Raw genomic sequence first — 27,609 nt, forward strand, 5'->3', positions numbered from 1 at the left:
ATGTAATATACTGATGTGGGAGCGGAATTGAAAAGTATTTTCTTTTCGTGTTATTGTGGCATTTCCTAGCAAGCATGCTACAGTTTGGCAAGAAAACAGATATGAGCATCTGTGGCTGGCGGGGTCAGATACCTGAAGATCAACATCCGTGTAATATATAGATCACTGGTCTGTACGCTCGTCGCCCATTTACAGCAAAGTATGCTCTTTTCACTGTTATCCATTTACTCCGTTGGCTCCGATGTGCAGGCACCTTAAGAGATCCATGCATCTACGGTCCCGAGTTTCTTATAACTACAACCAAATCGACCAATTTCAGCGGAACGTCAGTTGTACCGTACACGTTTTAGCGATTCGTGTTCCTTGAATACACGCCACAGCGTCAGCTCGTAATCAATAGCTGAATTAAGATTTCTTCACATTAATACCGCTTTCACCGCAGGAATATTAGTTGTCAGTGTTTTGTGACAGCTTGGGTGACAGTTCGAAGCGTAGCTGGACGTTTCATTACGAATAATTTAACATGCAAGTTACTTTGCGCCATTTATTAAAGGGCAAGTTTTGAATGAATATGGATGTCTTTCGCAAGGATGTATGTATTCTTTGGAGGTAGCAGACTGCACAATGATTTGAAACTTGTTGCCGGTTTGTAGATGTTTTGTGTAGGTGGAGTGGGTGTAGTTGTGAATTGAAATATTCGGCTGTAGATATCGATATGTGTTTATTGTAGGGGTGAAGTGGTGCAGCAATTAATTCGTATATGTATATACAAGATTAATGTGGATAAGATTAAACATTAAGTTTAGAAAAGTGCGTAACTTTTATCAGTTTTATCTGTCAGTGAATTAAATAAATTTGAAACTTAAAAAAATTGCCATGGTTAAACTGTTAAATCGTTAACGCTTTCAATTCATAGGTTCTATTTATGACTTGTTTGTCAGTAGACATACATTACTGATGTCAACACTGTACGTTCTTCTTATACGTAGTCTGTACCCCCATACGTGATAAATAAATATTGGTCAGAAGTATAAAAAAATGATAACACAACACTGTCCGTGATACAAATCAGTGTCAATGCTACACTGTGTAAATTGCAAGTTATGAACACAGTTTTTGTGATACGTCTTCTATACCCGATTTGGCAAAAGGTTTTTAATATGTAGTCCAATAAGCGATCATGAGCATCGTCTTCACTTTGTCCCAGCGTGCCGGGTAGTATGTTCACTAACAGTTTACCCAAAGTTTGCCCAGTCTCGATATATTTTGCCTTTACATTCTTTGCCAGTTTTTACTCTAGGCTTCAGATCATCATTAATCTGATCCAGCCGTCTTTTTTTCTGGGTCATTCAATTATCTTTGCCTCAGCACATATCTGTCCAAGTATTTTTTTGGCATGTGGTTATCCTTCATCCTCCTTACATATCCAAACAATTTGTATTGTGCAGTCCTCGATCTCTGACATTGACAGATTCACATGCATCTCTCAGCAGATGTCTTCATTCCTAATTGTATATCTTCTAGTCTTCTGCAAGGCTGATCACGGAAGCTTTGTTTCGCATTCTTGTAAAGTTCTCAGTCTTGTTAATTACACAGCACTCCAAGCTGATTTGGCAGGAGTTACATTTAAAACATGGTCTGGTTGGCTCTTACAGGGATTTCCATGTCCCAAACCAGGTTCCACATTAATGAAAAAAATTAGATATCTTTCTTGCTCGGTTCTGTACTTCTAGATTGGCATTTCCATTCCTTGACATTGTATTTCCCAGGTAATTTATGCTTCCACACATTCCACTTCCTTTCTGTTTCGCATTAGGTTGCCCTGGGTGGATGTCCTGTTCATAATCATCGTTACTATTTGCTGGTACTCTTTAAACTTGGAGTTCAGTTCATCTTATCTTAACTATTTCCTTCACAGTCACATCCACAAGTGCAATAGGAGGAACTGGGGAAAGTATAATACCCTGTTGCATATCTTTTTGTGTCCTGAACCAGTCTGATCGGCCATTACCCATTTGTACAACTTTTGCAGCCTTCAATATCATTTGGAACTATTAGTTTTTTTTTAGTCACAGATGTGGCACCTGCATACCGAGTGAGGTGGTGTGGTGGTTAGTACGCTGGACTCATAGTTGGGAGTTAGGTGGTTCCAACCCGTGTCTGTCCATCCTGATTTAGGTTTTCCGTGATTTCCCTAAGTCACATCCTGCAAATGCCAGGATGGTTTCTTTGAAAGGGCATGGCTGAATTCCTTCCCCATTTGTTCCTAACCTGATGGGACTGTTGACCTCACTGTTTGGTCTCCTGCCCCCCCCCCCCCCCCCCCAAATCAATGAACCAACACTTGCACACTGCCCTATATATTTTCCTGCTTTTGTCAACACCTTTCCCTTTTCTATCTTGTTCCTCTGCTGCTTTTGAATCCATGTTCTTCTCTTCAGACTGCTTGTCTGACAACAATCTTAATCTTTTGTGATATTTCCGATATCTTAAATCAGTTTGATAAAAGGGTGATTCCTCTACAATTGCAACAGTGCAATTAAAATCCCCTTCTTCATCATTTAGTACTCTGTTTTCTTTCCAAGCGACTCCTAGTGTTTGGTGTAGCCACTGTATGCCTGCCGCCTTTATCATGTCTGCTATCTCATCTGGGCCAGCTGACTGGCCTCCTTTCATCTGCTTGAAGGCACACTCAGTCTCTGCCAGGTAATAAGTTGTTGTTCCACTTCAGGTTCTCGTACAACCTTTGTTTCCTGTTCCTCCTGTATTCTTGCCTTGCCATGCAGTAAATCATTGAAGTTTATTTTTTTCTCTTCTCTGATTCCTTTTGCATATCTGATTATACCCCCATTTTGTCTTTCTATCACTTTTATGCCTTCACTATCAGATATTTTGCATTTTACCAATCTGTGTAGTATTTTCTTGTTTCTATTGTTGTCCTCCTCTAGTTTATGTTAAGAATTTTTATCTACTCTTTATTTGATCAATGTCTTATTTAATGTATTTAAATTTTCTCAAACTTAGACATCATTTTGCCAACTATGATCCATTTCACTTAAAGGTGACACATAGTTTAATTTATTCTAACTATTTGCTGTACCTAGATGCAGGCAGGGAAATATAGAAGTGTCCGATTCTACCCATCTGCTTTGACCCATAATGTCACAAATATGGCGGAAACGACCATACACTACGACTCCAATATGGTGCCTAAGAATCATGATAGAAGGTTGTATACATGGAAGAACCCTGGAGATACTAAAAGGTATCAGATAGATTATATAATGGTAAGACAGAGATTTAGGAACCAGGTTTTAAATTGTAAGACATTTCCAGGGGCAGATGTGGACTCTGACCACAATCTATTGGTTATGACCTGTAGATTAAAACTGAAGAAACTGCAAAAAGGTGGGAATTTAAAGAGATGGGACCTGGACAAACTGAAAGAACCAGAGGTTGTACAGAGTTTCAGGGAGAGCATAAGGGAACAATTGACAGGAATGGGGGAAAGGAATACAGTAGAAGAAGAATGGGGAGCTCTGAGGGATGAAGTAGTGAAGGCAGCAGAGGATCAAGTAGGTAAAAAGACTAGGGCTATTGGAAATCCTTGGGTAACAAAAGAAATATTGAATTTAATTGATGAAAGGAGAAAATATAAAAATGCAGTAAATGAAGCAGGCAAAAAGGAATACAAACGTCTCAAAAATGAGATCGACAGGAAGTGCAAAATGGCTAAGCAGGCATGGCTAGAGGACAAATGTAAGGATGTAGAGGTTTATCTCACTAGGGGTAAGATAGATACTGCCTACAGGAAAATTAAAGAGACATTTGGAGATAAGAGAACCACTTGTATGAACATCAAGAGCTCAGATGGAAACCAAGTTCTAAGCAAAGAAGGGAAAGCAGAAAGGTGGACGGAGTATATAGAGGGTCTATACAAGGGCGATGTACTTGAGGACAATATTATGGAAATGGAAGAGGATGTAGGTGAAGATGAAATGGGAGATACGATACTGCATGAAGAGTTTGACAGAGCACTGAAAGACCTGAGTCGAAACAAGGCCCCCGGAGTAGACAACATTCCATTAGAACTACTGACGGCCTTGGGAGAGCCAGTCCTGACAAAACTCTACCATCTGGTGAGCAAGATGTATGAAACAGGCGAAATACCCTCAGACTTCAAGAAGAATTTAATAATTCCAATCCCAAAGAAAGCAGGTGTTGACAGATGTGAGAATTACCGAACAATCAGTTTAATAAGCCACAGCTACAAAATACTAACACGAGTTCTTTACAGACGAATTGAAAAACTAGTAGAAGCCGACCTCGGGGAAGATCGGTTTGGATTCCGTAGAAATACTGGAACACGTGAGGCAATACTGACCTTACGACTTATCTTAGAAGAAAGATTAAGGAAAGGCAAACCTATGTTTCTAGCATTTGTAGACTTAGAGAAAGCTTTTGACAATGTTGACTGGAATACTCTCTTTCAAATTCTAAAGGTGGCAGGGGTAAAATACAGGGAGCGAAAGGCTATTTACAATTTGTACAGAAACCAGATGGCAGTTATAAGAGTCGAGGGACATGAAAGGGAAGCAGTTGTTGGGAAGGGAGTAAGACAGGGTTGTAGCCTCTCCCCGATGTTATTCAATCTGTATATTGAGCAAGCAGTAAAGGACACAAAAGATAAATTCGGAGTAGGTATTAAAATCCATGGAGAAGAAATAAAAACTTTGAGGTTCGCCGATGACATTGTAATTCTGTCAGAGACAGCAAAGGACTTAGAAGAGCAGTTGAACGGAATGGACAGTGTCTTGAGAGGAGAGTATAAGATGAACATCAACAATAGCAAAACAAGGATAATGGAATGTAGTTTAATTAAATCAGGTGATGCTGAGGGAATTAGATTAGGAAATGAGACACTTAAAGTAGTAAAGGAGTTTTGCTATTTGGGGAGCAAAATAACTGATGATGGTCGAAGTAGAGAGGATATAAAATGTAGACTGGCAATGGCAAGGAAATCGTTTCTGAAGAAGAGAAATTTGTTAACATCGAATATAGATTTAAGTGTCAGGAAGTCATTTCTGAAAGTATTTGTATGGAGTGTAGCCATGTATGGAAGTGAAACATGGACGATAAATAGTTTGGACAAGAAGAGAATAGAAGCTTTCGAAATGTGGTGCTACAGAAGAATGCTGAAGATTAGATGGGTAGATCACATAACTAATGAGGAGGTACTGAATAGGATTGGGGAGAAGAGGAGTTTGTGGCACAACTTGACCAGAAGAAGGGATCGGTTGGTAGGACATGTTCTGAGGCATCAAGGGATCACCAATTTAGTATTGGAGGGCAGCGTGGAGGGTAAAAATCGTAGGGGGAGACCAAGAGATGCATACACTAAGCAGATTCAGAAGGATGTAGGTTGTAGTAGGTACTGGGAGATGAAGAAGCTTGCACAGGATAGAGTAGCATGGAGAGCTGCATCAAACCAGTCTCAGGACTGAAGACCACAACAACATGACGTCATTACGTAAACATGACCACAAACACGAAAATACATTGCAAAACCAACACACACACACACACACACTCACACGTTCCACAAGAAACCTAATGAAACTAACGGGATAAGCGTGGGAAATTGGGGTTTTTGGGTGGGGACAAAGTGAATATCAACAAATTTAGACACACACCACCATACCAAACAACACAAAACGACGAAAAAACTGACAACACAAAACTCCCCCAAATTCCACCAAACACAATATCCTCTGGAACCAGACACGTCCCTTGACCTATGTAGCTCAACAGCAGCTCCCGATCCCACAAATTGGAATCGAACACTTCCCTTGACCTATATAGCTCAACAGCAACTCCTGATACCGGAACACCCACAGCCACAACCACACATTGGAATCTATCACTTCCCTAGACCTGTTATCCTTAAGACATCCCCACATACAGCCATCCCTGGTCTGAGACGCCGGAACTTTAGTAAGCCTCGTTTCTTCATGACATACTGAACACTTCACGACTTCATCCAAAAATCCGAACAGTTGAAGAAATTTTATTAGAGACAACGCACTGTCCCCCATCATTGCGAACAACCAAAACTGTTGACCTTTTGAGTCATATCCATAGACATAATAAAAGCAATTTACCAAAATTCACACACGACGAACAGAAAAAAACTACAATAACATCGAAATAACAAAACTAAAATCGTTAACTCACTAAAAAATATTCCACTGAAAGCACAGTCCCGATACCACACACGTGCAATGCTATCACGCAAATGAACCCCATACGCCACGGAACACGCTACCCATAAACACACCACCAGAGAGAACCACCCACCGCAACAATACGCCACCTCTAAACATGCCACACACGCAAACTAAACCAAAAATATCACCTAACACACCACCAGAGAGCACCACTGATCACATCAAAACGACACCTACAAACATGCCACTCTCACAAACTAAATTCCACGCCGTCGTGACGTCACACACCACAACAGCCTTACGTCATGGGTCAAAGGCGACGGTTGGGATCGAATGCTTTGGTCGACCCTGCAGGCAGTTACCATAGTTAGTTTGCTCAAACTGCTTGTTACGTACTGTTAAATTTATTTTCTTATAAATAATATTGTTTAAAAGAGTCAACTGAACCTAAAGGTATGAGACGTCAGCTTTATCCTGTAATGTAGTGTAATGATGAGGTGGCATGTGATGTTTGAAGTGCATTGTTGGAAAAAAGAAGAAAACAACAGAACTCACTCACTGGTCATACCGGACTCGAGAGTCCATTACCGCAGCAACGTATTTTCGCCATTTGTCCCTGTCTTGGGCTATTTCCTTCCATTCACCTTCAATACCTAGGCTCCTCAAATCAGCCTTCACATTGTCTTCCCATCTATGCCTTGGTCTCCTCACAGGACATTTTCCCTCTGACTGCCCTACCAGTACTCTGCGCACTGCCCTGCCCTCATCCATTCGAGCTACATGACTCGCCCATCGCAGCCTATGTGAGTTAATAATACTGATTATGTCAGGGCTTGAATAGAGTTCGTGAACCTCTTTGTTATGCAGTTTTTGCCACTCTCCACTAATGTCATCCCTTTTTGCTCCGAAACGTTTCCTCAAAATTTTGTTTTTAAATACTTGAAATGGCTTTTCATTTTGCACAGTGAGAGACCAAGTCTCACACCCATACAGCATAACTGGTAGAATAATAGTTTTGTATATTCTAATCTTTAAATTCCTGGACAATATCCGTGGTGAAAGTAATCTATTCAGTGAGAAGTAGCACACATTTCCCTCCCATAATCTCTTCTTCAGTTTGGATTCAATCTCATTTCTCAAAGTGATGTCCACGCCTAGGTACTTAAATGTGTTCACTTTTTCAAACTGCATGTCCCCAACTCTTAACATTTCCTGATCTGCTGTTGGCATTCTAGTAGTAACCAGGTATTTAGTTTTGTCTTCACTTATCCTTAGACCTACATCTTCACTAGCCTTGACTAACGCATTCGCATTTGCTGTTACAGTTTCTTTCCTATCGCTAATGATGTCATCTGAATACCCTAATATCTTAATATTTCCATGTAACTCCGCACCCTCTGAATTATCTGCTGCCATTCGTACAATATATTCTAGGACTAAATTAAAAAGTAGCGGAGTCAGGGCATCTCCCTGCTTAAGTCCATTCTTTATTACAAATTCTTCTGACTCCAATTTCCCCACGCGTACTCTACCTTTTGTGTTTTTCAAACACGCTTCTGTAAGTCTAACATTCTTCTTTGGTATTCCAAGTTCCAAAAGAATTCTGTACAATTTTGATTGCAATACTGAATCATATGCTTTTGTAAAATCTATGAAAAATTTGACGCAGGGTGAATATTTGGTCTATAGTTGATCTGTTCCTCCGAAAGCCAGCTTGGTAATGCCCCACAATTTCATCTGCATGTGGTGGAAGCCTGCTTAGTAGAATATTCGCAAAAATTTTGGAACATACTGGTAATAGTGATACCCCTCTATAATTACTACAATCCATTTTGTCGCCCTTCTTAAAAATTGGGATCAGAATCGCTCCTGCCACTCTTCAGGTATCATCTCTGAGTCCCATACTTTAGTTATCACTTTGTAAACTACTTCCACCAATTTCTGTCCCCCATTTTTAACTAATTCTGCAGTTATGCAATCTGATCCTGGTGCTTTATGGTTTTTCAATTTGTTGATTGCATCTATTACTTCCTTTAACGTTGGCTCAGGTATCTGGGGTTCTGCTGTATGTATTTTGTACGTCTTCTCATTTCCTGCTTCCTGGTGTACATTTAATAGATGCTCAAAATACGCCCTCCATTTACTTAATATACACTGGGGTCTGTGAGTATTCCCCCGGCATCCGCTCGAAGTGCATTTGTCCTAGCCTTGAACCCCTTCCTATACTCATTTATGTCTAGGTAAAGTTCCCTAATGTTTTTTGTTTTACTGTTTGTTTCCATCTTGATTTGATTGTTCAAATAATCCCTTTTCTTTGCCCGTAGCCTACGACTAACTTTCCCTTTTCATGTTCAAGAACTCCTCTCGTTTTCTGTCTCCCATTCCATCCCAATCTAATCGCGCTTTTCTCCTTTCCTCTACCAATTTCTTGCATTCCTCATCAAATCATAGTTTCCTCCTGTTCTTAATTGTACCTATTGTGAACTGTGTTGCCTCTTGGATATTATTCCTCACCGTGAGTCACTGTTTATTTACATCCTTATCTTGATCTTCATGTGTCCTGAGAGCATCAAACCTATTTGAAATTTCTATCATGTACCTTCTTCTAAAGTTTCCATCATTTAGCTTGTCAGTGTCGAACCTAACAAGTTCTGCATTGTGCCGCCTTGATGTTTCTGTAGATAGCCGTTGGTAAACTTTGGCAACTACAAGAAAATGATTAGAATCGCAGTCTGCTCTCCTGAAAGTCCTAACTTTTCTATACTAGTGTGCCATCTCCGATCTACAAGAACATGATCAATTTGGTTTCAGGTGTGTCCATCCAGAGAGACCCAAGTTGCTTTATGAATGTCCTTCCTTTTGAAATATGTGCTCTCAACAATCATGTCTTTTGAAACAGAAAAATTAACCACCCTTGTGCCATTATCATTCGAAATGTTATGCAAACTTTCTTTCCCTATTGTAGGCCGGAATGCTTCCTCCTTCCCTATCTTCGCATTAAAATCACCTATGATTAATCGTACGAGGAGAACTCATCCCACAGTTGATCTAGTTCGTCATAAAAGCTGTCTTTAACAACCTCTTCAGTGTCCTCAATTGGTATGTGTACATTAATTACTACTAGTCTATTCCACTTGCCGGACAACGCTATAACTGATAGTCGGTCACTAATGAACCTTACATCTCTGATTGCATGAAGCACTTTTCTCTGTACTGCAAAAACTATTCCGAAACTGTGAGCTTCCGCACCTCTATAGAAAAATGTATAGTTACCCCTCTTCATGCTACCCTCCCCTGCCACTGAGTTTCTTGAATAGCTGTAATGTCTATATCGTATCTATCTAATTCGTCTAATAATGTCTGGAACGTTGCTGGCCTGTTCAAACTCTTAACGTTCCATGTTCTCAACCTGAAAGTTCCTTTCAGCCGGAATCTCTTTGAAGTAGGTTCCGCCCAGAGATCCGAATGGGAACCTAGTTTACCTCCAGAATATTTTACTTCAAAGGGACCCATGCCCATTAATGTTGCTGATTCTTGATGAATAGATTTGATAGTAAGAGAAGAAGAGACAGGGATGGTTCATCACGCCATTGCCTGCTCCCCACCAGCTGCTTATTTTTTGTATTCACAGCTACCCTTCATATCTGAAGGCCGTATCCCCTATATGCAACCTGGGGACATGCTGTGCCGTGGTGGTAGGGCCCCACAAGACACAATACACAACAAAACACTGTGACATTTCTTTTTTGTCTGTATTAGTTTTTTGTAATCTGGTTGTGATGATAGACTGATCTGTAGTGTAGCTGAAAGTTTAGGTGAGGTTGGAAGTTGTGACATGGTGAAGCTAACAGTGTGAGTACGAAATCCTAGATATGGTGACATAGTGCTCTGGGATGTAGTCAGAAGTGTGGGTGACATTGAAAGTGGACAAACAACAACTACTGAAGCATAGGCTACAAACAAACATATTGCAGATGTGAGTGACATAACTAGAATGTTGCATTTCAAAGAACTTGCTGATGGCTCATGCTTTCAGATTTCTGGAAACATAGTAGTTGTCATTTACATAGCGTATGTTTTCTTAGTTCAAACAACATAATGATGGCTCACATTGTTCACAAGGTCTATTCCATATTTTGAGCACTTTTATCACAGAAAATAAAACATTTGCCCATGATGGAATGGATATTTGTTAAGGAATCTACATTCTTGTGAAGCAAGAGCTATAACATGTGTCCCAAAAGAAATGAAATATAATTTTTGAAAAAATATTTTTAACAGTTTTCTGTAGAAAGAGTCAGTTTCCTTCAAGGTGCTCCCCATGAGCATTGACACATTTCTTCCACTGATTGTCTCATGCCCAGTATGCCTCTTCGAAAACCTCACTGGGAATCTCATTTGAAGCTGCTTCGACAGCCTCATTGCTCTTAAAACAGCATAACTTGAGCTCTTGACCATGGGGAACAAAAAGAACTCGACTGGAGTGAGGTCGGGACATTAGGGTGGCTGGGCTGAGTTGCTACATGATGCTTTGCCAGGAACTCACGGAGAGAGAGAGAGAGAGAGAGAGAGAGAGATGCCATGCAGCAGCAATGGCTCTTCACACACAGATGAACCTGTTCATCAGAACACCCACATAATAGGCAGTGTTAATGTGCTGTCCTTGAAGTTTGAACTCTTTGTGATCCACATCCTTGGTGGCAAAAAAGACAGTCAACATCGTCTTCAATTTTGATTTTCTCATCCTCACCTTTTGCTGTGTAGGGGGCACCGGATTATGCCGTTGAGCACTCTGGTGCTTTGTCTCGAGGTCATATTCAAATCTCCATGTTTCGTCACCGGTAATAACATTGTTCAAATAATCCACTCAGTTTCCACACATTCCTGCAGTTAACTCATGATCAACGCTCGATTCACCTTTTGCTCATCTGTCAACTGCTTGGGAAACACCTCAACACACACCTTTTCCATGTTCCGTTGTTCCATAACAATGGCACAGTGGTTTTCGGACTGTTCAGAGTCCTTCAACATTCAGCATTTGACAACCCATGCACATGAGTCACATTTTCATCAGTTGGGCTTGTTGATAGTTGTCCAGAGTGGGGATCATAAAATGCACCTTCCTGTCCCCCGCCCTCTCCCTTTAAATTCCCTGTCCACCTCATAACTTGCTTGTTGAGTTTCATGCAGAAGGTGATTTACCACCTTTGTTTGAAAATATCCGCCATTACGTGGTCTCGAAATAGTGTTACACTAAATCAGCAGTCCGGCAGCTACTGATACTAGGAGCAGTTTGACTTGGTAGTGCTCTGAAAACCTGAGGAATCAATCATCTCCCTCACCCCCTCCCCCCCCTCCTCCCCAACTCAAACCACCAAATGTGTTGCAACCTGTTGGAACTCGTCAACAAAATATATTCCATGGCTTTTGAAACACATCTTTTGTTACACATAATAATTAATATTCAGATAGTGTAACTATGTGTATCAATTCTTTTCTCAATATTTTAGTTGTTCACTTGATTTTTGTTGCTGATCACTCCAGTCAACACACATTATGGTTTCATTGCTCACTTTCAGCTTAACATTTCTTATTTGAACACTTCATATTGTTTTATTTATAGTAAGAGCTATTTTACCACTTACTGAACGTTTATGGTGCATTATCTGCAGTTACGTAACTGACATTTCCTAGTAATAATGTTTCGTATACATTGACCCAGTGTAGAAAGCCATTAATGTAAATCAGTAACAGATGCCCTCAAGGTGCTCGTTTGTTAACATACTTTGCGTGTGAAACATCTTTATGTATTTTGAGCCACTTGAAGTTTCAGCTGTGATATTTCTGTTTGCTCAATAAGACTCAAACCGTTTACCTTTATTCCAGAAACTTCACAATGTATTTCATGTTCTGCTGTGTCAAATGCTTTAATGAAGTCCTACGCCAATTACATGTTCACCCAATTCTGGACTTCTTAAACTACCTTTACAAATTTTGCTACAGCAGCTTTTTTTGCTTTACATGTGTGAATCCAAACTATTCTTCACACATTTAATTAATTCATAATGGTTTCTAAGTTTTGGAAAAGAGTTGCATTTTCTGTTGGCTCTTTCACTAGATTCCACCTCATCATCTCTTCCCCCTACCCGCCGTTATCTCTTATTCTGCCCCTCACCATCTCTACCCCAAGCCCCTCGCCATCACTGTCCTGGCCCTCGCCATCACTGTCCTGGCCCTCGCCATCACTGTCCCGGCCTCTCGCAATCCCTGTGCCGCCATTTGCCATCCCTTCTCCCCACCCCCACCCCTACCCCTGCCCCTGGCCGTATTTCTGGGTCAACAGAAGTGTCTGATCCCACGCGTAAGGGTGTTGTCGTGTGACGTCATGACGGCGCGGAGTTTGGTTTGAGTGTGGCTGTCTCCAGTTCTGTTTTATCTTATTTTATTTAATTTTCTGATCTGTTCGTTCTATCTCGTGAGATTTTCTTTTTTTTAAATTTAAAAACACTTATTGCTTATTTTAATTATCTGTTTCCTCCCATTTCTGTTTTAGTTTATTATATTTATCTTTCTGATCTGTTAGTTCTATCCCATGAGATTTTTTTTTTTAAAGACAAAAACACTAATCAGCTACTGAAGCATCTTTATCTTCTCTGCAGGGGTTACGACCCCTGGGGAGGTGGGTGGGTATGCATGCATGGCTGTCTTCACTTACACGTTGTAGCTACGCAAGGCGTCTAAATTTGTTTATATTTAGTTTGCCCCCCCTCCCCCACCCAAAACACCCCATTTCCAGCGCTTGTCCCGTTAGTGTCATTAGGCTTCTTGTGGAAAGAGTGTGTGTTTGTTTTTGTTTCCGCCATATTTGTGACGTCATGGGTCAAAGCAGACGGGCGGGATCGGACGCTTCCGTATTTCTCCCCTCCTCCCTGCCCTTCCCATCCCTGGCCATCTCTCCCCCTCACCATTGCTCTCCCCCTTACCATTTCTCTCCCCTTCCCCTTCCAGTCTATCTCCTAATCTTCTCGAAAACATTTCAAAATAATGCAAAAAAAAGTAACTCTTGTCAAAAATATGAGTTTTTAAGAAAGTTTAGTTTCCAAGAACAGGAAAGCACTATAAACATAGTTAATTAATTCACAGGAAAGCTAAGTTCCTTATTAGATATGCCCTACATGTTCAAGGAAAGGCCAAAGAGTTTACTGTTCTCTGACAATATGTCTAGACTCATCACTCCTTTAAAAACTAAAAGTATGTGGGGTGATGATTAGTGAGTATTGTTTCCTACAATGGGACACAAGGTATAGTAGTCTGTCTGAAGTGCCAGCTCTGTGTTCTGCAGTTTTTATAGTGAAATGTTGCACTTTGCTTCATGGAAGGTTTTTATTGAATAAATATTGTGCTTCACTCATTATCTTCCAGGAACACTTAGAAAGCCTACCATAATTTCCAAGTGAGGAAATTGATAAAATTAAACTATGACCAGTTCTGTACAAACTGTAACTGAAGTGGAGCCAAGTGTAGAACTACTCAGTTTTCAGGAAGTCTTGTGTGAAAAATTAATCATTTATCAGGTAATTTTTTATTAGATAGACACAATATTTGATATCCATTTTGTGTTCCATTTTGACTGTTCTTAAACATTAGTGCTCATTTTCTGAAGAAGAGATAATAAATGTAGCATGACAGTTTATTAAATGTATCTGCTGACTATGTTCATGCAGTGTTCTGATAAGTAGTTTGTCTGCACCTTAGTATTTGAACTTTTCTCATTTTGAAACATATCGGGATGCAACCACAAATTCAGTTTGATTCCTCATAGCAGATGTCCCATTCAATCCATGGTGTTTTTAACCAAGATATTAAACACACAATAAATATTTTCGGGTTTTGGAAAACTAAATTTTGGCGGTGGTGATGTGATAGGAACTTTTATTATGCTTCCCTGTAGCTGCTGCTTTGAAATGAGGACTGAACTCACTATTTAAAATTTTGATACTTTTGTGATTCAGATTTTCTTCACTTGGTATGAGATGGTAGCAGGAGTAATAATTGAGAATCAATGGAGATAGTAGTAAAGAAAATTTTTCATGAATGTTACTGCTTTCCAATCCAGATTTAACCAGATTCCACATTAATTTTACAGTTTTTAAGGGTACACTTTTAATGCTGCCATTTATTTATTTATTTATTTGATTATTTTTTTTGCAGTCTCAACATAAGAATTTAAAAAACGTATCAAACAGTATGTAGAAAAACAGCAGAATCGTCCTTTTGCATGAAAACTTTATTTGCATGAACACTCTTAAATAGGATATTTTTTAGAATATATAGTTGTGGTCTGTGACTGTGAACTTCGATTATCTAGAGATAAAATATCTGAACTCGGTGAACTACAGGGAACATTGATTATGTATATGCCTTTACTGTCATTGCAGTGAATGAAGACACTATTGTACTCTACACAAACTGATTCATTACATATTTTGTGCACAGTTGGTGAGGTAGGGAGAAGATCAGAGATTGCTTTTTTTTTCTTTGTGTATGTGTGTGTGTGTGTGTGTGGGGGGGGGGGGTTAGATTGTAACTGCTTTTTATTGGAGCAAGTGTATCAGATGTCAGATGACCAGTGTATTGGTGTGTAACCCCCCCCCCCCCCCCCCCATGGAACTCATGACTCTTGTGTGATCCCATGTGTGGCAAGCACAGGGCCCCAAATCATTGCAGGACATCCCCCCCCCCCTCCTCCTCCTCCAATTGCTCTGTTTGCTTGCATGTAAGATGGCTCTCTGCTAAACACATTAGTAACAACACCCATGAGACATGCTTTTTATTATCTATGGTTTCATACTTATTTTCACCTTTTAATTAACTCGTTAATTGTACCCATATGGACTTGACCTCCTCCTTTCCAAACTGTACTAAAGTGCAGACCTTGTAAGAAAGGACACTTGATGTGGCACATCAGGCAACTGCCTGTGCAAGAGCATCCCAAGAACCCTAACTTGAATGCACTACCTTATATCCACAACACACAGTGTGATACAGTAGCCAGTCTTTTGAGGTACTGCCAAGTACCAACACAGTTTTACCCTTCCTATGACCACTTGGAGATGACTCTACTGGTGTCAGTGCTGCAAGCTCTTCGACATTGGCTAAGAAGTGTGTGTCTATCTTCTACGGGATGTGGAGGCTGAGCAATAGTTATTGTGCCAGGTGATTTTCTGTGATGGGCTGGCATTTGTGGAGAGAGCCCCATCAGGGCAGATGATACTTGGTAAAACAGATTGAACTGCCTGAAGCCAAAGGCTTATTTTCCTGGCAACATCAGGACACTGCACTGCTACATACCACAATGTTGACTATGGCATGGGAGGCATGCTAGTCATGAATACGCAGAGAAAAATATTTTTCTCAATATATGGTTTGTACTAGACAAATTATGAAACTTTTGACAACGTAATGCCTCTTTTTCTTTTTTAGAATAAATTGAAGACCTACAGGGTGTTCCAGGAGGAATGGTCAGTATTCAGGGATGTGGTAGGAACAATCATTTGAAGCAAAAAAACTTCATATGGACATATGCCCTATTTCAAATAATTTCCGAGGTAGGAAAAATTTATTTCCTGTATTGTTCAATACATTGCCAGGTGTACACATGTACAACAATTAATAAACACTACAACATGTGTTTTACAAAGTATTAATTCAAAAATATTTATTTTTAACGCATTCACCTGTAAGTATTATCGTACATGTCACATTACTGCTGTTATACAGTTCACAATTTATTTTCAAACATCCCACTGTCAGCTTCAATACATTTGTGCAGTCTTGGGAGAACATTTTGTATTGCTTGTCTGGATGCCTCTGCATGTTCCCTAATGAGGGCAGCAGTATCCATGAGACCAAGCACTTCATCTTGCGTATTCACCTTTGGTTTGTGCATTTAGTCCTATAAATAATAATCTAATGTTGTATGGTGTGGCAGTCTTGGTAATTGTACTACTATGACCAATCCAGCTATTGAGATGTTCCATTACACGTGATAGAATGTGGAGGGGCTCCGTCATGCAGGAAGTACAGTGCAGTCCATGTGCCCAAAGGAACGTCCCCAAGGTGTTAGACTAATGATTTTTTTCAGAAAATGCAAGTAATTCTGTCCCATCAATTGCTCTTCTAAAATGATTGGATCTTACTGATCACGCTGCACCACACATTGTTCAAAAAATTATCTGGGAAATTGGTTTCCACTGTAACATGTGGGTTTCTTGCGATGTAGACAGGTATTACGTGTGTTGTTGATTCCATGATGTGTAAACATGGCTTCATCAGTGAACAGCATTAATGGAAAAGCAAATGACAATTGTCATTTAACCAGTGACAAACTTAAAGTGCGGCATTGTTGCCAGTGGGAAGATTGTGGATAGCTGTATGTGAAATGGGTATTGATTGTGGAACACTGATATGTGTAGAAAGTTGCTGTGTGCTTACAGTAGGATTACGCTGTACCATTTCAATACTGTGTTGCTGTTCCTACACTGGTTGTAGAACTGCACATTCAGAAAACAATAGATACTTGGAAGAATACCTGTTTCACACAATGTGCTGAAGACTTTGGTAGTCACTCTATGATCAGAAGTTCGACATGTTGGAAAGCACCCACAGAATTCTGCAACAGCATTAGGAGCACAACCATTGCAGAAGCTGTATATTTATATTCCTCATTAGTGTAGATGTGTGGCACTTTAGCCAGAATGTGTATAAGCACAGTTAACCAATGCTTCTCTTTGATACATTGTAGATCCCTCCCACAACTTTAACTCACAATGCAGCACAGACAACTGCACTTTTAACGGGCTAGTTTAATGACAGAAAGACATCCCGAGGAAAAAGGTCAAAAGTGCCAAGGCAGGTTGGTTTAGAATAAAACGTCAAGGAGGTTGGACAGATAAGACACACATATGCATGCTACTTATGTGTTCTATCTTGGAAACCATTCAGAATAGGGCATATTTCTATATAAAATTCTTTGCTTCCAATGAGTATTCCTGTTATATCCATGAATATTGACCATTCCTGCTGGGACTCTCTGTATATGGAGAAGTGATCTTCTTTTGATCAAGATAATGAGCAATGTTTCAGTCACTGTTGCTCCCTGCAGGAGACTCAGCACATGTCTGTGCTTTTCCTTCCACTGACATGTCATACTGCAATTGGATGATACCTGCATGCAAATCTGGAATAGTGTGGAGTTCTTTTCTTCATTGCATTAAAAAAAAGGACAAAAGAAAATAGACTGGATTCTTCGGCTTTCATTCTGGTATTCGAGGAGAACACACCACTGGAAAAAGTGAAAATTATGGTTTACTTATTTGACATTGTAACATGTAATACTGTGCATGCACCTTTTCTAAATGTCCTAAATTGAGGTGGAAGTCTTCTCATTGTACCAGTATCTCCCCCCCCCCCCCTCCATAAATTACGGGTGATTATAGCATGACAGAACACCTACTGAACATTCTCTGAACCATGTCAACTGCCAGGGATGACATTCTTCCTATTTGTTAATGAGCCCCGACTGCCATAACAGATGAAAACTCTAGGGAGACAAGACCATTAAGAACTGCAGCTTCAGTACAAGGGGGAAGTATAAACACCCAACATGCTATTATGGTGACCAAATTTATGACTACCATCAGAAAATTTTCTCCAATTAATCAGTTACCAAGCTGGGGGTTTAAAAGAGTAAAATGGGAGGACTTTTTTCCCAGTATTGACTTCACAAAGTTCCCACCCCAATTCATAGACAATACTGTCCGCTAACCACAGAAGCAATTACCTACACTTCCCAAACAACAAATCCCTTTTTTGTGCTGCCACCATTACCAAAAGTCAATGTCATGATTGTAGACCAAAGGAATTCAAAGGAAATTTGGGAGGTCTGTAATTCTGCCCATGTACAATGAACATGATAGCCTTCAAATGGCTCCACACTAGAATTCACTTCCTGACAAAAAGTGTGTCGGGAATATTATGAATCAACCATGAGAACCCAAGTTTAAATCTGTAATATGACTGGCATGTTGCACCTGTCTCCGAGGCAAATGATGGCCAACTATTGTCTTAATGGCACCACTTTAACTGACCCATCCATCACTGCCAATTATTTCGCTCTGACATCCTGACATGATTCCTACTACCTCCACCCCAAACTCAACTATCGTATGCATAAACAGCAGTTATAAAATATCTACTTTTTCTTCATATGTGCCATCGCAAACAGTACAATAATCCTTCTAATAAATGGGAACTTCATAGAGGTATCATCCTGTGATGCAAGACAGCTGTTTGCATGGGGCGATGGGGGCTGAAAACCCTTTTGTGAACACATGATTGGTGAACACAGGATCCTGGACCTTTGCAGTAGTATTTCCCGTTCCATAGTGCAGTTCTAACCTCTTTGTTGCCCTATATATACCCTGCAGGAAGTCAGTCAGTGAGGCCCGGGTACAGGCGCAGTGCACCTAGTATTCACTTCAGTGACTACCTTGACGTGTGTTGGCAGAATTTGTGTGTTTTGTACAGTTGAAATATTCACTTAACTGCCTGGATTGCGAGGACTGTACAAACCTCTACAAAAGGAACCTCAATTTCAAGGAGTGTTGTGCACTCCGCAGTGTAGGGCTGTTGAGTCAAAATATTCATTAACAAGCAATCTATGGGGAACCTTCCGCATCTTGGTTGTATAAGGCTTACCCAGGTTAAAATGTCAACAACATAAGGGACAGATAGATTGCTCCTTACTGTAAAGATGACATGTTTAGTTGCAGACAGGCACCATGAAAAGACACTTATACACATTTGCTTTTGGCCAACGCCTTTGTCAGAAAAGGAAATACAAACACACACACATTCACAGAAGCAAGCACGTCATGCACACATGACCACTATCTCCTCCTCCTCTGGACCAGAACTCAACTGTCATGATCATACATGTCGGAGATGGCGGTCATCTGTGCTTGTGCGTGTGCTTGATTGGGTAAACAAGAGAGTATGTTTGTTTCCTTTTCTGTTGAAGGCTTTGCCTGAAAGATAATGTGTAAGTGTTCTTTTTTTTTTTTTTTTGTATGCAGCATAACATGTTATCTGTACTAAGTAGCAATCTATTTTTTCCTTATATTGTTGATACTCCAACCTGGAGTTTCCACTTTTGATTTTGCTTACCCAGGTTAGTTGGCTGTGCCTGGGTGAACTTTATATAGGGTGTTCATAAATTCCCATTGCAAACTTCAAGAACTTGTAGAAAGGAGTGAATACATAATATTTTGAAGAGGAACCCATGTCCAGAAATGTACCATTTCTGTTCTACAGCATTTTCATTTCAGATGTTTAACTCATCCACTTCTGCTTGAGGAACTGAATTAGGCATGACACAGTACAATTATTATGTAACAATTCAAAAGGAAATGTAATGAAACATCAAAGCAACTCTAAGACTTTTCTGTTTCCCTCAGCAGATGGGGACATGTTACATGTCTGAACTGAAACAGTCATAGCACAGAAACACTACTTTTTGGACATGGGTTCCTATTCAAAATATTATGTACTCACACCCCTCTACATGTCCTAGAAGTTTGTAATGGGAATTGCTGAATATCTTGGAGATCCATAACTATTTGTGGAAACGCCATAGAATCTCACAAGAACAAATCTATCTAATGGGTGGGCCACTAGAGATCAGCAACACCCACACCAGGGCTCAACAGGCTAGTCATTCTGGAACTGCATTTGGAAAATCGATCCTTGATTATTGTAATAGAGCACAACTTTCAAAACATCTGTTGCAGTCAAGAGAGAAGAAGATCTATCAAAAAAGTGCTGCTGGAACTGTAAAATGTATCAAACAGCTTCACAACAGAAAGCTTTTGGTGAAATTATTACGTCTCGCTAGGTGATCACAGTTCTAAACTCTTAAAACTTTTGGCCAATATAACATAGAAAGAGAAGATCACAATACTCTTCTCTTTCTTAACTTCAGTAAGGGCATCATAAATGTTAAGCACATTTTGGACATGGAAAATGAAAGTGAGAGGCACAGCAGAAGTTAGAAACGTGTAGTGAAAAGAGTCATCAGTGACCTGCAGCAAACTGTCATTTTCAGTCTGATATTCAGTCCTCCTTTCCTTCCAGAGCACATCAAGCCAGCTTTATTCAACTGAAGCAGTGTCCATTACATGGTCACACCACAGGAGGATGTAATGGCAATGCAGCATGAACCAATGTGGGAAAGATGTCCACAAAGGAGGATCATTGAATTCAATGATGGAGTTCTGTGTCAGCTGCTCTTCTTGGAGCGGGAGTTACCTGGTGCTTTTAGTTTAAAAAAATAACTAAATTGACCAGTCAAATCACATTTACTAGGTGTGTGTGTGTGTGTGTGTGTGTGTGTGTGTGTGTGTGTGTGTGAGAGAGAGAGAGAGAGAGAGAGAGAGAGAGAGAGAGAGAGAGAGAGAACTAGCCTGCAACCTCCTGTTCTCGTGATTTCTTTTGCTGCTCCTCTGAAAAAAATCTGTATGTCACATAAATACAGAAAATAAATATTGACACAAACACATGTACATGCAATAATGCCAAAGCCACTAAGCCCGTGGCTACTTCTAAACCACATCCTGATCCTGCAGATGTCACTACCAAACTGCAGAGATAACCCTCAGCTGCAAACTTTGATGCACAGAGCAGTTCAACCTCACGCAGTCAGCCTCGTCACAACAGTGAAAGGTGAATTCCAACTCAAAAACAGTCAAAATCAATAGAAACTCAGCAAAACAGTCAGATAGGAAGACATTAATATTAACTGATGAAGATTATTATACAATTCAACTGCAAGCATTTACTGATGCTGTTGTAGGTGATCCTATTTCTCCGCTCACTGTTTCGTCAAAAAAGAGATACACTATAACAGCAAACCTCTTCTGATTTATGGCTGCTGTACTGCAATGGAATATGAATTGTTTAAGAACTTATATGGAAGAAATAAAGATTTTAACATAGGATTTTACCTTGTGCATATGTGTTACAGCATCCACTGAAAGAATGATACAGATGATGAGAAGAATAAATGTGTGCTCTGTGTATCTCTCCCACAAGTACCTACAGATAATGAAGCCACTGAAGAGCTAGTCCATGAACAAAGGCCTCAGTGGAAAGAGACAGTGCTCAAGTATGTGTCAGTTGTGCTTGCAAGAATGTCCATTATAATTATCGGGCTGTTATGCCGTGGTCGGTTGATGAATTTTGTCTCAATTCCCAACGTTTCGTCTCCGACTGCGGGAGACATCTTCAAGGGGGTCCGTAGGTCAATGGAAGGTCCAACACACCCACTGGCTCGCTACTGACTGCCGCTAAATTCCGTTGCCGCGCGCTCTCGCGCTGCGGCGTGACGTCACGTGTTTTGAAAACGTCAGTACAATTGGCCGCTGTCCGTCGCCGTCGATTGCCATTGCCATCACCCAGTAGTGGACGGGTGGTACACATCTTCTTTAACACCGGCATCCGTATACCGTTTAATTTCACACCCTCCTCCTTTCGGTTGAAATTATTTGGGTGTTTAGCGATTTCGATTGCCTCCCTGTAGAGCCTTTCGTAGTATCCGCTTGTGGCCGCTAGTACTTGCGTCTCCTCGAAACGAATATTGTGGTTCCCTGGCTGGAAAGCATGCTCCACAACAGCTGATCGTTCCGTTTCTCCTCTTCTACAATTTCCCTTGTGCTCTTCCAAACGTTTAGAAACAGTTCTTTTAGTGGTACCCACATAAACATCAACACAGCTGCATGGGATCCTATACACTCCAGCTTTTTCCAATGGTTTGCGAGCGCCCTTGGCAGGCTTAAGGTATTCCTGTATCTTCCTGGTGGGCTTGTAAATTATGGTAATATTCCACTTCGTCAAGATCCTCCCTATTCTTTCCGTTACATTTTTAACAAACGGCAGGAAAACCTTCGATTTTGCAGTAGCCTGTACATCAGTATGATTTCTGCGTGGCTGCCTCAACGCAAGTTTTATTTCGGCGGACGAATATCCATTCTTCATTAGTACATTGTGGAGATGTTCCATCTCAGCGTCGAGCAACTCAGGTTCACAAATATTTCTAGCTCTGTCCGCTAACGTCTTGATAACACCCCGCTTCTGTTGTGGGTGGTGGTTCGAATCCCGGTGCAAATAACGGTCCGTGTGCGTGGGTTCGCGGTATACTGAGTGGCCCAAACTACCATTTTCATTTCTAAAAACAAGCACATCGAGGAAATGTAATTTGCCGTCTACCGCCTCCTCCATTGTAAACTGAATTCTCGAGTTTATACTGTTCAGATGTTCGTGGAACCGGCTTAGTTTCTCCCTACCATGTCTCCACAGCACAAACGTGTCATCCATGTATTGGAACCATACATTTGGTTTTTTGCTGGCAGTACCTAAGGCCTGTTCTTCGAATTTCTCCATAAAGAAGTTTGCAATTACGGGACTTAGGGGGCTTCCCATAGCCACGCCATCCGTTTGCTCATAAAACTGTTCGGAGACGAAACATTGGGAATTGAGACAAAATTCATCAACCGACCACGGCATAACAGCCCGGATAATTATAACGGACATGATATTTCCGGCCGTGAAAATCTACATTTTAGTAGCTTGCAAGAATGTTTGTGTGTTGTCTACTTTAGAGTAGCCTTTGGCTGAAAGCTCACATGTTTAGCGGACTTTTTGTTGTGCCTGTCTGTGACTCAAAATCTCCTCTAAATGGTGAATAGCAGTCTATGCTTTTCATAACATTGTCAGTATGGTTTTCTCAGTTTCCCATGAAACCTGAATGATGAATGTTAAGGCCCAAAGCACACTAAAAAAGTAAAGCAGTCTTCTAAACATGAACCAGTACCTTACTAGGTGTGGACTTTTTGGAGGTGCTACGCCCTTGTTTTACTCTGATCTTTGAACTGGATTTACGCAGCCAGTTACAAGGGGATCTACAATTTAATGTGGACTCCTAACAAAAGTGCAGCTCAGCATTTCTCATTAACAGACATTGCCAAAAGCGAAGGAAGTTGTAAGTGACAGATAAAAATCCTAGAAATAACTGGGTGCAAACCCCAGACCTATGGATATGTAGTCTGGAACTCAACCATGGAGACACAAATGCTGTCTTTTATAATCCCCAGGATTGTTTGAGGGAGTGTCACTCGGTTTAAAGGCACATACACTCCGATTCGCTTTCTAATGGGGCCCCCAGTAGGTGGTCACCCGCAACAGATGGTCCTGCAGCTCCGAGTACGTGCGCTGGCAAGCGCGACAACGGCACCTCCCGTCCGTCGTCAAAGTGATGTTGTGGAGCGTGGTCACCAGTCTGATGCTCCGTCGAAGAAGTAGTATAAATTGGGTCCTTTTAGTCTTAGCCCTGAATGATCTTCTGGAGTACCATGGCGTAAATATAGTAGGAGAAATCGTTTCAAATTTGTAACGTATTCAAAACCTGAGACTAGTGCAGATATAAGTAAGGTGAAGTCGTGGACTGATTTGGAGACAAAATGTGAAGCAAAAAATAAACTGTTTCAAGGTATTAATCCGTTTTATATTGGACTTGAAATTGCTGGTGATGAACCTGCTAAAAACGATGTAGTTCAAAGTGAGGTGAAATATGTTACATTTGTTGTAAGGAATAGAGTGTACATGACATTTTGTAAAAGAAAGGGTACGGTAACATTCTAAATAAAGGTTATTGTTTACAGCTGATGTCTGCGTTGGAATTTTTTTATGGCAACTGGGATCATATAAGGAATTACCCGGACGACCTACGCCTCGCCTTCCTTGTTCCTACCAGTCAACAACGGATCGATGACCTAGCAATTACATTTTATGGAAACTATTATAAACCAAATTTACAACAACTTATTGCCCAGTTTAGGGAAGCGTATAGGGAATTTGTGTTTATGCCAAACGGAATTAGGTGCGCTCATAGGTATTACGATTTTAGACAAGGTCGTTATAGACCTTTATGGTACAACTATTAGAACCACAGTAAATAAAAACCTCAAAGTCCTGCATTTTTGTACATCAAATACACCATTTATACTACTGGGACCACATAAGAAACTACCCGGACGACCTGCGCCTCGCCTTCCTTGTTCCTACCAGTCAGCAACGCATCGATGAATTAGCAATTACATTTTATGGAAACAAGATTAATTATTCTGCTGCTGTAATTGTTTTAGAGGAGTTATGGTATTATAAACCAAATTTGCAGCAACTGATTGGTCAATTTAGGGAAGCATATAGGGAGTTTGTATTTATGCCTAATGGAATAAGGTGTGCCCATCGTTACTACGATTTTAGACAAGGGCGTTATAGGCCTTTGTGGTATAATTATTAGAACCACAGTAAATAAAACCTCAAAGTCCCTCTCAGACACACAGCCGCAGGCCAACCTAGGAAATGGCCTCACGTCCAGTGAGGTCTCCTCCTCAGGGTAGAACAAAGTATAGGCTTGTTCACAAGTTGTCTAAAGAGAAAGAACGTTGGCATTGTACATGTCAGTATGAATATTGTTTACACTTTAGGTGGCAATCTTTGGCAAGGTTGTATTATGTGTTGGACATTTCAGGATGGCGTACAACTTGCGTCCCGCTCTGGGATTCACAAGAAGCCAGTATGAAAATGCTACCCGTAGTGTACAACAAGCCGAAGGTGTCCAACATAACCCAACTACTTCTTCGACGGAGCATCGGACTGGTGACCACGCTGCACAACATCACTTATTGGAAGCTGGTGGTGACCAGGGGAGAGGGGAAGTCATATACTCATTGTTGACAAATATTGCCACTCCACCGTTAGCTCTGTTCTTTCTGAGATGTCTCTCCAGGAGATATGAAGAGGTGTCATCGTTGTGCAAGAATTCAGGTCCTCCATATGAATCCTGAACCCCAATTTTCCTCCTCCTTTCACCCTATCTTTCTGTGACGGTCATGAAGTTTGGTTCAGAGGAAGGGGAACTCGGTAGTTACCTGTTGGAGTGGATAGTGTGTTCTTTGTTGTAGGCTGCTTGATTGGGGGGGGGGGGGGCTGAAAGTAGATAGCTGAGTGGCCGTAAGTACCTTCTGTGCCTCCTGGATTTCAAAATGCAATATGTATCGTGTAGTTCCTGGACTTTTTATTCTTCCATGAAAACTAGATATAGTGTGGTACAAACAATGATCCGGGAGTAATTGACACACACACACACACACACACACACACACACACACACACACACACACACAGTAAGATTAGTAAACTGAATATAAGGTTTGTGAGTGATGACACTGTTTCTCCTGTCCATTGCCTGACCATGAGATTTATCAGAATGTTGACACAGCAACAGTGTGATACACATAAGGCCTAACTGTCAGGTGAATTAAGCATCTATTTCATGTCTGATTTACTGATCTCATGTTTCTTTTTTTTGTCAGGTTCTACGGCTTCAAGATTCCATCTTTATATGGATAGGATCTTCAGAAAATCCTGCTATGGAAGATCTTTCTCTAGCTATCCAGACGCAGTATAGTGACAAACCTATGGAGACACGAATATTAGGTGTTGGAAATGAAGACAATTCTACAACATTAGCAAATCACATTGCTCGCAAAATTAACCAGCCTGCATATGTCAGCATGAATGTACCTTTTGACAGATTGTTGTTTCCTGCCATTGAAAAGAGACTTTTTGAAGAAATCAAACAGTGTCCCAAGAAATTCAATCTGTAAAACCACACATAAAATAGAGCAATTTCAGCTGACATTTCAAATTACAAAATATGATTTTTGCACATGGGCTTAATAGTTGCTTGGCTACGGGAAAGTAGCTGTTTCAGTTAATATGAACCACTTGGATGTTGAAGCACATGATCACCCCTTTATTTCTGAGTGTAATTCTATAACATATTGCATTGTGAAGGGTAAAAAAATAATAACGATGATAATAATAATCATGAATGATACTGTGTACTGCGATGTTGTGCAGTTTATACGTAACTGGTAAGCATGTTAATGAGAGTTAATAAGAGATGGTTGGCCGACACTTTCATATTTCTAATACCATATTATTTGCATTTCATATGCCAGTAAATGTGAAAAGTCCCTTTAGTTTTTGTGCATATCATACATGATTTTATACATTATATTAAAATTTGCATTAATATTTTACTTTCCACTTAATTTGAACACCTCAATACTGATGTTTCGTGTATAGCACTCTCTTTATTAAGTAACTAATGAAACTACTTACTGATTGTATTTTATTTAACCTTGAAACATTTGTACACATGTGGAATGATTTGCATACTGTGAAATTATCCTGCTCCAAATGAGAGCATTAAACAGTATAAGAAATTTTTTTAATGTTACCATAGCGTAAGAATGGCCAGTGCCATTTATTAGAAGATAGACTCCATAAACAGAAACTCTTCTGTATATCGATAATAATTTAATGTTCTTTGTACAAAGTATATGTGCCGAAAATTTGGATTGTTAACAGTGGTGGCTCAGTGCAAGAAATTTCCATATTTCATGTTCCTATTGTTGTGAAACTTTTGATTTCATCTGAATCATGTTTAATTTTCTTGTGCATCTTTCTGTACAAACAAAAATTTTGTCTCTTTGAAATTTATAGAGCCATGGGGTCATGAACTGACGACATTTTGGAGGTGTGCAGGTATGGTTAAGGCTTTACTCTGGTATATGTAAGGTACACAGTGTACCATTTGCAATGTACACTGTTCCAAATGGTGAAGATGAATTGTGCACTTTTGTAAGAATACTTTCTGCAATATCTTTGCTATCGCAGTAAAAGTTGCCAGCTTCTAGTAAAAATCAAGCAGACTGCTGAATCAGTGTACACTGAAAAAAGGGGCAATAAGAAAATTGATTGAAAATATACTCATGATGACAAGGCGTTTGTCTGAGTACATACAATCATTCCCAAGAGATGTAAGCCATGGTGGGAGGAAGGATTTAGGGGAGACATGTCTTTCACAGGAATTCAACATATTCAGGTTGTACGAGGCTTTTAAGCAACCATATCCTGGCAGCAGTGTCATGCCATTCTTATTATCTGGTATTTAATAATAATTTCAAAAGTAAACTATCCTTCAAGAAACCTAGATCAGATACATGTATGACATGTCATTTGTTAGCTTGCCAAATTGCAACATAGTCTGGGAGCTAAAACAGATTTCAGAAACAAACTGAAACTTCACCATTTGAAAGCTGCAATAAAACATGAACGAGAGAAAAAAACTTAAATTGCAAAGGAAATGCACCATACACAGTGCTCATACAAGCGTCTGCCAATAGCAAAATGTGTC

General features: G+C 40.2%; 1 protein-coding gene and 1 long non-coding RNA gene across 2 annotated transcripts; both read left to right on the top strand.

Moving 5' to 3' along the window:
* The first annotated feature begins 613 nt into the window (after window positions 1–613).
* LOC126253042 (uncharacterized) lies at window positions 614–13,681 on the top strand. Its single transcript, XR_007545886.1, has 3 exons — window positions 614–810; window positions 13,371–13,528; window positions 13,650–13,681. It is a non-coding gene; the product is annotated as an uncharacterized LOC126253042 (long non-coding RNA).
* A 24-nt stretch (window positions 13,682–13,705) lies between these two features.
* Window positions 13,706–26,011, top strand: LOC126252552 (proteasome assembly chaperone 4-like). The gene is made up of 2 exons (XM_049953451.1): window positions 13,706–13,801; window positions 25,718–26,011. The coding sequence occupies exons 1-2, from the start codon at window positions 13,706–13,708 to the stop codon at window positions 26,009–26,011; spliced, it is 390 nt and encodes a 129-aa protein (XP_049809408.1).
* The last annotated feature ends 1,598 nt before the right edge of the window (window positions 26,012–27,609 follow it).

Source organism: Schistocerca nitens, chromosome 4 (genome assembly GCF_023898315.1).
Source record: "Schistocerca nitens isolate TAMUIC-IGC-003100 chromosome 4, iqSchNite1.1, whole genome shotgun sequence".
Taxonomy (NCBI): domain Eukaryota; kingdom Metazoa; phylum Arthropoda; class Insecta; order Orthoptera; family Acrididae; genus Schistocerca; species Schistocerca nitens.

Coding starts and splice junctions, on each gene's coding strand:
- LOC126252552 (XM_049953451.1), top strand. CDS start 13,706: ATGACCAGTTCTGTACAAACTGTAACTGAAGTGGAGCCAAGTGTAGAA. Junction 13,802..25,717: donor AAAAATTAATCATTTATCAG/GTAATTTTTTAT, acceptor TTTTTTTGTCAG/GTTCTACGGCTTCAAGATTC.